We start from the raw sequence: 14143 nt of genomic DNA on the forward strand, positions 1-14143 counted from the left end.
TAATTCAGTAAATATGTACTTTACATCATAAATGCCATCCCTTGCATCCAATGCATGGAAGTACCTCGAAATTTTCCACTGCAACCGACTTTTACAAACCTACAAATCATCTCACAAACAAGTAAGGCTATCACATAAAAATACTGGTTAAATCAAAGGTTTTTCAAAATGCTATCCCATCTTCATATTTTCTCTTATGAAGACCAAATAAGTAAATGACTTCTAGGGAGAAGGAAAATAGTTATGGTACATCTATAGGAAAAAACGAAAACAAACATAACGCTAATCTACATTCACAAAATATTTTATACAAAGAATAACAATATGGTTCATTGTACAAACTTTTCTAAGGCAAAGTATGAATAATATCATAAAAAGAAAACTAGAAAAAAAACAAAACAAAATGATGAACAAATTATTCAAAATAACTAAATGTTATCATGTCTAATTTCCTTATTGAATATAAGAATAATATCCTTGAAAAGCTCCCCCCCTAAAAGTAGATTCAAAACAGGTTTCAATATCCAAATTAAACTAAGTTGTAACTTCCAAGTCATTTATGACTTAAAACTAATTAACAATGAGTGCTACAACATAATCCCCCTAACATTGTAATCTTATACAAGTATTATCATTATTATTATCATTATTATAATACTTGATTGCCATTTCTGTCAGTGAGGTAGCGCCAAGAAACAGACGAAGAAAGGCCCATCCACACATATATATACATAAACGCCCATACATGCACATATATGTACATATACATACACAGACACGTACATATTCATACTTGCTTGCTTTCATCCTGGCGCCATCCTGCACCACAGGAAACAGCATTGCTACTCCCTGCTTCAGCGAGGTAGCGCCAGGAAAACAGACAAGAAAGGCCACATTCGTTCACAATCAGTCTCTAGCTATCATGTGTAATGCACCAAAACACAGCTTATACAAATATGCACCATAATCTTTGTTGTACTTTGCAAATGTATCCCACCATAAATCAACTAAATACCAGATACAACATACTAAATGATGGGGAGATTTCAGCCAACCTATCTATTATTGTCTATGTCAGTTATGAAAGCATAAAATCCTCTATAAAAACAATTAATCTTATTCTTTCTCAGTAGCTAATGGGTTTCAGAGTAACTCAACATGATATGTTTCTTCATATTCCGAAAATTCAACACAAGATGGTTCAACGCACATTAATCTAACATCAATACAGTTATTAACAGTGAGACTTATGTTGCATAAAACTGAACACATATATGTTGCAATAAAAAGTTCAAAGTAGAACATTACATAACGCTATGAAAAAATGATGAGTAGCTAGGAAAGTCTATACTGATGTATCCTTTTTATTTGAATTATGCGAGGAAGGCATGCAAGGACAAAGAAAAATGGAAAATTTTTTTTTCCTGTGGCCACTCCCTTGATGGGAGTTCCTGAAGGGAATGGGTGTCAAGGGATATAGACAGATATGGGAAGAAGTCAACAGCAAGGAAAATAATAAATCTTCACGTGAGCAAGAACAAACAAAAATGAAAGAAGACAAAGTTTCAATTCAGGAATAATAGTCCCAACTGGATGCTCCAATATGTTTGTGAAGTTGGGAAAGGATAAAAATAAGGTACATTTAGCAGAAAAAAAAGGGGTTGAAGGTACTAAAGAAAACAAATAAGGTAAGAAAAGAAGATCAGGATGAAAATGCAAATAATCTTATGGATGACATCTCAAGTTTTATCGTGTATCATATCCTGAACAAAATATCATGATGTTTGAAAGAAGTTGGCTGGGATATATCCTTTTGAATGAGCAACAATTGTTACATCTTAATCTTCCCTCATCACTTCCATAATACAACCATGTTTTACTTCATGATGTGGGACATACAAGGACCAACTCATGAACTGTGAAGAGGGTCAATTCAGGTTCAGGGTCTCTAATAAACCAAACCATACTGAAAAAGATACAATAATTTCTGTATATACCAGTTATATTCATCTCACATATGAGGATCTTATGTTACGATAGGAATCTATGCTTCCCATACTTTTTAAAAGAAGGAACAGAGGAAGGACCTAAGCAAGGATACTTTTCCTCTACGGCTAATTCATTTGCTTGTCTCACTATCTTGCTCACACAGAAAATGAAGAACATTAAGAAAGAATAAGAAAAGAAAACTACATAATATCTTTTCTGTAGCTCTCCAAGCATGTTCGATAAAATATCACAACACGTATTTTGGAAGCATGAAATATTTAGTTAAAACTATTATTACCCCTGTATCACTTGTAAGGAAACAACTTATACATTTATCACAGTGAAGTTCTTTTTACTATCAATCTCATCCTCCTTCTGTATATAAAGTATTTAGGATAAAAGATCATATAAGAAAATATGAATTACAGTACTAAACAGGTTTTCCTCTACATGAAAAAAATTTATGTTGACACATGCTATCCACTTTGCAATCCATATTTTTTTTAAGCTAAAAAACAAACATACAGATAATCAGTATCACATGCATCTCATATTCCCTTGATAGTCAAGTGTTAATTTACATTTGCAACTACCATAAATACATCTAAAAAGTATTTTTCTAGTACCACCTAAAGCAAAACCAAACATTTCAACATGCTTGTTCCTAATAATAACAAGGCATCATTATGCTTCAATCTCTGATATAAATGGAATGAAATGATATAATGAAATCTGCAAAATTTCTGGTTTAGCATTCAGCTCTTGCAGATACTATGAGAATCACAAAAATAACAGCACAGCTGCCCAACAAATGTGAAATTCAATATGTGGTTTACTGGCATGGAAGGTTACAGATGCAGTGGTAACATCTCCAAGATGACCTGAGTTTTTTTTCTTAAGTACAAAATATATATAGATAAATCTTATTCCTTCTATTTCCCAAATCTCTGTTCACATTTAGAGTATTTCTGTAACATACTTTGAAAATCATGATATTCAAACCTACTTAAAGATGGTATGGAAAAAAACTCACTTAGTCTAATCTGCCAAGGAATGAAACCTAATGTGGTGATTGGCTTTCCTATTGTTATAACCATATCAGGATCAGGTTGACCTTGTGTAACCAAGAGAGACTCTATCATTGTCTCAGTTATTTGGCAACCTTTCTTTGATAGATGTTGTGCCGCACTTGCAAGGTTACCTCTTCCATCTATTGCACTTAAGAGGTTAACTGTTACTATTCGATGAAGCACACCATTGTTTATCTTAAAATCTTTTTCATACAGTACATCTCGAACCTGTATGCAATCTTGATCATGAGATAAATAATAAGTGAATCCTGGACTACTTTCTTGGAGAGCTTTTAAGATGACTGATCTTTTACGTTTCAATATCCCACGAACATCATACAGGGACACATAGTGAACCCCATACCCAACAGCCCAAGAAATCACAGCTGTCAATTGTGCAATATGATTGACTTGCTGGCCAACACAAACCAATCCTAGATGCTGTGGAATCTTTTTAAGCTGTGCAGCATCAGCCTGCAGACGACAAGCTGGGACACGAGTAGGTACAAAGAAGCAATAGAAGTGCAAAAGTAGGCGATGGAGATCACGGAAGGTATCAATTACTGACAGTGCCAGACTGGCCAGGAAGTGTGCCACAAAGTACAGCAGCTGAAACATCGGCAGCAAAACATCCATCTCCGCTGCAAATAAAGAGCATTATCAATGAAATATTAATTTCTGTACCAAAACCTCTTACTTTCAAATATCCACACACAAAACAGCATTATACCTGAGACACTGTAATAAAGTTTTACATAAAATGATACTAAACTGATTACTTTGAATACAAGCATTCCCCTACTTATCACCATCCATACTTATGACCATACGTACATACGACCAGGAAAAACAAATCAAAAAATAAGAATTATGAAATATGAACAAAAGAATCTTGACTAAAAGTTATAAAAAAACTGAAGAATCATTTAATACAGCTGGTTAATAAAAAATGAGATAATCATGATAGAAACTGAGTAGTATAAAAGAATGCTGTACAGGTATACAATTTCTACAGGTCATGCTGACATACCTCTGACTTACATCCATTCCGAGATCCAACCAGTTAGTCAAAACAGAACGCAGTTGTATGTTGGGAAAGGAGTGTATATTCTCAAGTAGCATACAAGGGGAATTATCAATTGATACTAAATTTGTTTGTCACTTCTGTCTACTACTACTGTCACAATATTTCATACAATAGGAACCACAACACTGGTGTGAATTTCAGTTCAAAGGTTTTCAATCTAAACTTAAGTCTAGGAACCAAATACACCCTTAAAGTTTCCATGACCAAAAAAATCAAAGAAATATTAAACATATACAATATGTACATACAGTATAAAGTATGTACATACAGTATACAGTATGTACATACAGTATACAGTATGTACATACAGTATAAAAATGTGTGCATACAAGTAAAAAAGATTAAAAGCTAGCTATAAGTTCAGAGAAATAATTTATTGGGACAAATTGGTGGCTGAGTTGTAAATGCCACATCACATAAACACTTACAACTACCTTCATTCAAAAAATCTTATAATTGAAGAATAATTTGGTAAGTTGCAATTATAACCTTTTCAACAATTCTTTCCATAAACTTCTTAACCAATGCATGAATTAATAATGATCTACATATCAAGAAAAATATATGAAAAACAGGCAACAGAGATGGAATCCTTACTAAGCTCCTAGCCACCTTTATTTCAAAATATCAAAGTTATAATAAACAACATGATACATTATGCTTTATCTGGTAAATTTTTACTGCACAATTCTCTTAAGAAAGTTCTTACCTCAATGCATCAATTACATATCAACAGTTGTAAAAATATAAGTAATCAGCTAAAAACAAAGGGGTGTGATAAAATCCTAAAAATATACTGAAATTAGCTGTAATATACCAGAATAACAGTGAATGCCATACAAAATGCATAGGTTGCCTTTAAAGCAGCTGGCAGAACAATGATTGACATAACATAGATAAGAATCACAGCCAATCATAGGAAAAACAGTCATTTCACCCTACAGCTCCCACCAGGCTGGCCTTCCAAACACAGATACATTTCAAATACTGTACCAAAATAGTAAAGTGTAACACATGTCTCTTACTAAGAGAAAGCACATTATATACATAAGAAGAAAAAAAGTGATACAGTCCTCAACCAAAATAGGCAGAAATAAAAAGCAGTTGGTGCATGCATACTGGTGTAACATCTTACCAATACACTCCCGTCACAATGGCACTGGTACAATACCCTACTAGTACATTCCCATCACAAGCATATAAGTAAGATACTTGAATAATATGATCCCAAGTTTTTTATTTCTCCCTTAGTAAATTGAGGACTACTGTACATCACTTGTTTTTGAGTTGTTTTATCATTCAATAATACTCTCTCATTTCATGAGGGAAATAATTTTCACTTCGCTCTTCCGTAATTAAGATGTATGTCAATGGTTAAGACGTTAGACAAGAGTAACAGGGAATGTTATATTTTTTTCTATTATTGGCTTAAAACAATTTATTTCAGATCAAACGCTGTTCTAAAAGCTATTGTGATCATAATTTAGGCAATCTGTATGGCATATACTGATGTTGCTGCTTTCTATTTGTGCTACAGGTACCATTCTTTTAGAATGCTTGTGAGCTTCGAGTTGTCTGTGAGTGACTGTACTGTCAGAGTCTGTTTGTGAAGACCAGTCATAGGAGGACTGATCATTATGATGCCTCCTTTCCTTAAACATTAAAGCTGTGAAAACTACCCATCATCTTTTAGACATTTCTACTTTAAGAAGTCAGGCCTAAAAACACCAAAGGAGCTCTCTTAATTTCTTCATTAATTTATGCATACCACATTTTCTTTGCACCTGATATGGCTATGACAGAGGTAAGTTTTATCCATGTCATTCGTAGCTTAAGAAAAATTGCAGCCTGGTCTAAATCACTTCTATGTGTATGGAATTCACTGATATGCAATCCTTTCCCAAATCATTGTTGCTTCTGTAGTATACCTACTAAAAATTTTCCTAAATCTAATAATATTATTGTTGGCATGGCTCATGCTTGGGGATCTTCATTCAACTCTTGCAGAATTGCTGTTTTGTAAAAAAATAGGGGTTTGATAGTGTAGGTTTTCATTACCATTAGTATTTCCTTTGATAATAAAGAATTAAAAAACAAGAAGGATTAAGGAATGAAATTTGTGGTTAAATAATAATATAATAAAGTACAATTAAAAAAGATAACTTGCATGTCCAAATGCAACAGATCTGCAAATGGGTAACTTTCTTTATCTAACGAGGAAAAAGTATCCACTGGATAGCATCATACATCATAATGTGAACGTGACTTAATTGGAGTGCTCCAAATATGTATTTGCAAGTCCAGATGTCAAGATATAAATTCTCATCCATTGTTCATGCTAATCTGTTCCTGCCCATAGATGGGACAATATTAAGTGTGCTGGCTACAATCATTTAAGTAAATCACAATCTAAATCAGTCTTTTGGTGCCTACATGAAAACAAACAGAAGGGATACCTTTAGCTATTTACCTATCTATATCTCTGATGTCTGTTCCCACCTGGAACTCCCTCAAGGTGGTTGCCACAACAAGAGTCTTTCTATAATCAGTGAACTCCAGTGCCAATTTGTAGCCTTTCGTGCCTCACCTTTAACAAGCCACTGGCAGGCAACAACTCTGATGCAGCATTTGCAAAGGCTCCTACCTAGTGTTCCTACAGACTACTTCTAGCTAATGTTCTTGCCTAATGTTCCTACCTACTACTACCTAATGTTTCAACATAATGCTCATGCCTAAGTGTTCATAACTATTGCTCCTACAATTCTGCGAAAAAGCAGGGCTAGTGCATAGTGCTCACCAAAAGAAAATAGACAAGAAGGATGAGCTATGCGAGTTAAGTGCAGTCAAATGTTATGTATGACAAGAAGAGATTGTATGTTTGTGGTCAGAATGACTACAGCATCCAAAAAAACTTGCTCTGAGCTTTGCAAATGCCCATTCTAAGGACAGCTGACAACTATACACTTCCAGCTGGAACTTAGCTTAGGTTCTACATTACTTCAGCTACATTACTTCATTCAGTTTGTTAACTGAAATACAAATCAAATATAGCTCCAAAGAATCTAAAGAAAACCGCTGATAAATGAATGTTGTCAGCCATACGCAAGATAGGCCAAGAGCAAGTTAATTGGGGATGCCATACATATCCACTCGGTTTGTTTTCTAGTTTATGGGTTCTGACAAGAGGTACCTATATATTCCATAGTTTAATTGACATCTGATTTACCCTACATATTTGGAGCACTCTGATCAAGTCCTGTTTACCCCCAGCACAGTGCAAAGCATGGCACCATCCACATTCTACTGGTGATTCTGATGAAAGTGGTACCACTAGATTTCTTACAATATGTAGATTTGATAGAAAGTGGAATTCTAGGTGAAGCAACTCCTACTTCTAAAACTTTAAGTCGTCACAAAGTTAGCAGGGCTCTAAGTAATTGTGAAATTATAGAGGATAAGCACTTTAAATCAAGAGTACAAGCTACACGAACGTGTGAACTCAATAAATTTACTTATCAATAATCAGTCACTGATGATCAAAGTTTGTAAAGTCACAAACTGAAAAGATGCTCAAAATACTGTCATACTTCATAAACGTTTGACATCTTTCATGAGGAAAAAAGTCAACATTAAACAGTGGAAAGTCATTACAAATTACAGATATCGATACACGAACATTTCTGCCGGCAAAATAGACATTTCTTGAAAAATGACCAAAACCAAGGGCTGGCAGTCATTAGCAAATCCTCATACCATTGCATCAAAACAAAATCAACAGCATTTCAATTTAAATGCATCCCTAAGCTGGAATTTTAACTTTAATATAAACAATACACTACCAATAGTTTGCAAAAGTTATCTACATTTTAAGCCTTCAAACTGTCAGCATCTGAACGCCCACCTAAGTCAGACAAATCTTTCATATTTCACTGAACCCATCCACCCGACACACACAGCCGTAGTTTACCTCCAACTTCGGCTGTAGGACCACTGGAAGTGTTGTCACCCACAGATCAGGACTGCTAGAGTGACTTACTTCACTGATAAATTCATATGTTTTATGGATGTCAGAGAACTCCGGAACTCATGTAAACACTCGAACACGTCGCTCTAAGTTCATTACCACGCGAAAGTATAAAAAAGTACACCAAAGTGGTTGCATTTTCAATAAATAATCACAGTCATTTCTATATAGCTAGTATTGATAAAATTATGATATATTAAGTCACTCCATTGGATTTCTATTCGTTAGAATTAGTCTTTAAATATTATTTTAAGGTAGAGGTGAATGTGGTTCTCATGGGAGCACGTGATTGGTCCACGTTAGAAGGACCATTGTGAGAGAACGCTAACTTATCTCTTCTTTATATTCATCTTAACGCTAGTCATCCTGATGTGTGAACAGCAACCTATGATTCTTGTATTGTAGAGCGTGCTTGACTTGCAGCAAATATCTCCATGATGTAAACCGTAGCTGGAGTTCCATCTGCTGACTGGGACACGGCGTCAGCCAGTGATCAACATCATCCGTGTCCAAGTCCTAGTTATTTTTGTTGTTGAATATGAATTGACAGTAATGTTGTTTGCCATTGCAACATATGTAATGCTAATAGAAACAGTGATCGTGGTAAAGTGTAATATAGATAGCTTACAGTGTGAAAGTTCGTTACAACGGGGCGAGGGTGCTGGCTGTTCCCATGGTGAGGTTGAGGGATCGTCTGTAGTCCTCTGGTGGACGCCCTTCACAGGGATCTTGGGTCAGTCCCGGACCTGTGACTTAGGAACATGTTACTTCACAGAAGATCGAGATTTTCTGAGAAATCATTGGACAAAGGCAGTGCTTTTCTATGGGAGTGACTTTAATGTGGAAGATTTGCCGTTACCCCGAGGGAGGCATCACTGGTGGGGTCTCCTGCACGAGGAATCACCCAAAAATCAGCCTCTGTTCGACCACCAGTTCGTCTTACAGTTGTTCAACCTGACGGCTACGTTCCGTCGTGGGTCTAGCTTTCCCCTCACTCTGCAGCACCTGGAGTCGCTCGAAGCGCTCACTTCCAGAGGGGAATTCATCGCCACACATGACAAGAATAGGTTAATGAAGAATGAAAGTTTGGCTCCCATAGTATACGTTCAATCCAACTGTGATACATTGAGTGAGAGGGACAAATTTGTGGAAGAATTATCTAAATATATCAAGATAGACTCATATGGTGCTTGTCTGCATAACCGTGACCTCCCGTCACATCTTCTCGACCCCGCGGGAACCTATGATCACAAGGACTTCCGCTCCATTATCGCGAAATATAAGTTCACATTGGCCATAGAAAACGCTGGTTGTGATGATTACATAACGGAAAAGTTATGGCGTCCTCTGACAGTGGGTTCTGTTCCTATTTACTGGGGGTCGCCATCTGTCACTGACTGGGAACCCAATCGTAATTCACTCATTCTTATAGACAACTTCCAGTCACCACGGGATTTAGCTTTATACATACACAGAGTCATAGGAAATGATACTTTATATGATTCGCATTTAATGCATAAAATTGACCAACGAATATCTAATTCCATATTGTTACAGTCTATGCACGAAAGAAAATGGGGAATCAACAATGATTTTGAAAAGGGTAATTTTATAGAACACTTTGAGTGCTTCGTTTGTAATCAGATACTAGCTAGACACGCTGGTGCAAAACCCGGTGAAGTAATGGCAAGTGTGGAGCATTATGGTTGCCCAGAGCCTCCTAGCGTTCTCGAAGGCGGGCCCAATAGGAGGAGCTTTTGGGTAGAACAGTGGCACAAGGCTCGCGTTGAGGCTCGTGTCCTTCATCACTTAATGTTGTCTGCACGATCATTCACTTCTGACGACTTCCACCAACAAGTCCTGCACCATCTGCACCAGGATGGCTTCTTCCACAACTTTCCTCCTGAACACGTAGAACTTTAGCTTAATACATTAAAAAAAAATAGAAAGAAAAATCGTATTTCCATAGTGTTTAATGTTCAATTTACATTTGTCTGCATTATTTTACCCTGACTGGTCATGCATGTAGTAAGAGTGGAGTGAGAGGCTGAAGATTATTTTTTAACGTGTTCCAGATTTGTGGTTTTTGAGTAAGTTGACGGACGCTGTTAATGACTTGGGCAGTAGATATTTTCTAGCTATGTATATTTGACTGTCAACCCTAAATATATTTACGGATGAGAATATGAAATTTGATTTATCAATATGGTTGAAGCAGTATTCACATTTTTTAATCTAGTTTTTAAATTTTACTCATTATATAGTGTAACCTACTACATTCAATAAAAACCTTGATCATATATATATTTTATTTTATTTATTTATTTTGCTTTGTCGCTGTCTCCCGCGTTAGCGAGGTAGCGCAAGGAAACAGACGAAAGAATGGCCCAACCCGCCCACATACGCATGTATATACATACACGTCCACACACGCAAATATATATACCTATACATCTCAATGTACACATATATATACACACACAGACATATACATATATACACATGTACATAATTCATACTGTCTGCCTTTATTTGTTCCCATCGCCACCCCGTCACACATGGAATAACAACCCCCTCCCCCCTCATGTGTGCGAGGTAGCGCTAGGAAAAGACAACAAAGGCCCCATTCGTCCACACTCAGTCTCCAGCTGCCACGCAATAACGCCCGAAACCACAGCTCCCCCTCCACATCCAGGCCCCACAGAACCTTCCATGGTTCACCCCAGACGCTTCACAAGCCTTGATTCAATCCATTGACAGCACGTCGACCCCGGTATACCACATCGATCCAATTCACTCTATTCCTTGCCCGCCTTTCACCCTCCTGCATGTTCAGGCCCCGATCACTCAAAAATCTTTTTCACCCCATCTTTCCACCTCCAATTTGGTCTCCCACTTCTCGTTCCTTCCACCTCTGACACATATATCCTCTTGGTCAATCTTTCCTCACTCATTCTCTCCATGTGACCAAACCATTTCAAAACACCCTCTTCTGCTCTCTCAACCACGCTCTTTTTATTTCCACACATCTCTCTTACCCTTACATTACTTACTCGATCAAACCACCTCACACCACATATTGTCCTCAGACATCTCATTTCCAGCACATCCACCCTCCTGTGCACAACTCTATCCCTAGCCCACGCCTCGCAACCATACATCATTGTTGGAACCACTATTCCTTCAAAAATACCCATTTTTGCTTTCCGAGATAATGTTCTCGTCTTCCAAACATTCTTCAAGGCTCCCAGAATTTTCGCCTCCTCCCCCACCCTATGATTCACTTCTGCTTCCATGGTTCCATCCGCTGCCAGGTCCACTACTAGATATCTAAAACACTTTACTTCCTCCAGTTTTTCTCCATTCAAACTTACCTCCCAATTGACTTGACCCTCAACCCTACTGTACCTAATAATCTTGCTCTTATTCACATTTACTCTTAACTTTCTTCTTTCACACACTTTACCAAACTCAGTCACCAGCTTCTGCAGTTTCTCACATGAATCAGCCACCAGCGCTGTATCATCAGCGAACAACAACTGACTCACTTCCGAAGCTCTCTCATCCACAACAGACTGCATACTTGCCCCTCTTTCCAAAATTCTTGCATTCTCCTCCCTAACAACCCCATCCATAAACAAATTAAACAAGAACCTCTGTTCTTGATGCTACCTCGCTGATGCAGGAAATAGCGAATAGTTTGAAAGAAAAAGAATATATATGTGGTTTCAGAAGTGGTAAAGGATGTGTGGATCTGGTGTTTGCTTTGAAGAATGTATGTGAGAAATACTTAGAAAAGCAAATGGATTTGTATGTAGCATTTATGGATTTGGAGAAGGCATATGATAGAGTTGATAGAGATGCTCTGTGGAAGGTATTAAGAATATATGGTGTGGGAGGCAAGTTGTTAGAAGCAGTGAAAAGTTTTTATCGAGGATGTAAGGCATGTGTACGTGTAGGAAGAGAGGAAAGTGATTGGTTCTCAGTGAATGTAGGTTTGCGGCAGGGGTGTGTGATGTCTCCATGGTTGTTTAATTTGTTTATGGATGGGGTTGTTAGGGAGGTGAATGCAAGAGTTTTCGAAAGAGGGGCAAGTATGAAGTCTGTTGGGGATGAGAGAGCTTGGGAAGTGAGTCAGTTGTTGTTCGCTGATGATACAGCGCTGGTGGCTGATTCATGTGAGAAACTGCAGAAGCTGGTGACTGAGTTTGGTAAAGTGTGTGAAAGAAGAAAGTTAAGAGTAAATGTGAATAAGAGCAAGGTTATTAGGTACAGTAGGGTTGAGGGTCAAGTCAATTGGGAGGTAAGTTTGAATGGAGAAATACTGGAGGAAGTAAAGTGTTTTAGATATCTGGGAGTGGATCTGGCAGCGGATGGAACCATGGAAGCGGAAGTGGATCATAGGGTGGGGGAGGGGGCGAAAATCCTGGGAGCCTTGAAGAATGTGTGGAAGTCGAGAACATTATCTCGGAAAGTAAAAATGGGTATGTTTGAAGGAATAATGGTTCCAACAATGTTGTATGGTTGCGAGGCGTGGGCTATGGATAGAGTTGTGCGCAGGAGGATGGATGTTCTGGAAATGAGATGTTTGAGGACAATGTGTGGTGTGAGGTGGTTTGATCGAGTAAGTAACGTAAGGGTAAGAGAGATGTGTGGAAATAAAAAGAGCGTGGTTGAGAGAGCAGAAGAGGGTGTTTTGAAATGGTTTGGGCACATGGAGAGAATGAGTGAGGAAAGATTGACCAAGAGGATATATGTGTCGGAGGTGGAGGGAACGAGGAGAAGTGGGAGACCAAATTGGAGGTGGAAAGATGGAGTGAAAAAGATTTTGTGTGATCGGGGTCTGAACATGCAGGAGGGTGAAAGGAGGGCAAGGAATAGAGTGAATTGGATCGATGTGGTATACCGAGGTTGACGTGCTGTCAGTGGATTGAATCAGGGCATGTGAAGCGTCTGGGGTAAACAATGGAAAGCTGTGTAGGTATGTATATTTGCGTGTGTGGACGCATTATATACATGTCTATCGGGGTGGGTTGGGCCATTTCTTTCGTCTGTTTCCTTGCGCTACCTCGCAAACGCGGGAGACAGCGGCAAAAAAAAAAAAAGAAAAAAAATATATATATATATATTCAGTTGCCTTCTATGACATGCAGGGAATACGTAGGAAGTATTCTTTCTCCCCTATCCCCAGGGATAGTATTGATATAACCCAAATATCACCGAATAGCCCTGAAATTCAAGAGAAGTGCAGTAAAGTTGTTGAAATACCTCTATACTATTAATGAAGATCCAGTCATCTAATAACATTTGTATTAAGCATATCAACAGTTTATTGGTCTTCTGTATATATGTTAATGAAATTGTATTATGATCTCTGACCCAATGATGTGATGCCAAAGCCGTACTTTCCAGTCTCTGGAAAACAGGTGTTTTTCTGTTGAAAAACAGTTTCTCTCTTATTAAATGAAAGAAAATTATGATAGAAATATAGTCCTCAACTTACCCAGGGAGAAATAAACTTCCAGACTTCAAGACTGGGGAAAGGCCTACACTATCTTGTGTTGACAGGTATTGTTTTGGTGGCACTACTACTTTTTATTAGCACAAACCCCACTTCTTACTGAGGCCTCATATATAAATGCCCTTGTTTCATATGTCTCCACTGCTTCTGAATATATGTGCAATTTCATTATGATGCTCACTGTGTGGTTTTTGTTGGTATTCATTGTTTAGGGAGACCCCAACAGGATGATGTTCCTTGTTTTCATCCAGTCATGTTTGAACACTATAAATTGGAACTAAATTGGAACACTTCTATAATCTCCCATAACTAATTTCTCTCACCAATAAATGCATTAATAATACTCATACTCCAAATAAAAACTATTGGAATTACATTGATACACAAACCCTTTATTTTGATTCAGCATATACACAGTGCTCTATGAAGAATGTTTCCAGATTTTTTTTGTA

The 14143-nt window shown here is 37.5% G+C and overlaps 2 protein-coding genes across 3 annotated transcripts; one reads left to right on the top strand and one right to left on the bottom strand.

Annotated features, from left to right (window-relative positions):
• Positions 1-277: 277 nt before the first annotated feature.
• Tango14 (transport and golgi organization 14) lies at positions 278-8279 on the bottom strand. Of its 2 annotated transcripts, none has more exons than XM_071693249.1 (2): positions 8183-8279; positions 278-3700 (listed from the first exon to the last, which is right to left on the bottom strand). In XM_071693249.1, the coding sequence occupies exon 2, from the start codon at positions 3693-3695 to the stop codon at positions 2922-2924; it is 774 nt and encodes a 257-aa protein (XP_071549350.1). In that variant the 5' UTR covers positions 3696-3700; positions 8183-8279; the 3' UTR covers positions 278-2921. The 2 variants fall into 2 exon arrangements, with proteins under 2 accessions (XP_071549350.1, XP_071549349.1); XM_071693248.1 differs by having other exon boundaries at positions 8114-8273.
• A 155-nt stretch (positions 8280-8434) lies between these two features.
• FucTB (alpha-(1,3)-fucosyltransferase 10) lies at positions 8435-10472 on the top strand. The gene has a single exon (XM_071693247.1). The coding sequence runs from the start codon at positions 8723-8725 to the stop codon at positions 10091-10093; it is 1371 nt and encodes a 456-aa protein (XP_071549348.1). The 5' UTR covers positions 8435-8722; the 3' UTR covers positions 10094-10472.
• The last annotated feature ends 3671 nt before the right edge of the window (positions 10473-14143 follow it).

The sequence above is a fragment of the Panulirus ornatus genome, chromosome 55 (genome assembly GCF_036320965.1).
Source record: "Panulirus ornatus isolate Po-2019 chromosome 55, ASM3632096v1, whole genome shotgun sequence".
NCBI lineage: Eukaryota > Metazoa > Arthropoda > Malacostraca > Decapoda > Palinuridae > Panulirus > Panulirus ornatus.

Bases quoted from the DNA above. Each gene is read 5' to 3' on its own strand.
- Tango14 (XM_071693249.1), bottom strand. From the start codon at position 3,695: ATGGATGTTTTGCTGCCGATGTTTCAGCTGCTGTACTTTGTGGCACAC.
- FucTB (XM_071693247.1), top strand. From the start codon at position 8,723: ATGTTGTTTGCCATTGCAACATATGTAATGCTAATAGAAACAGTGATC.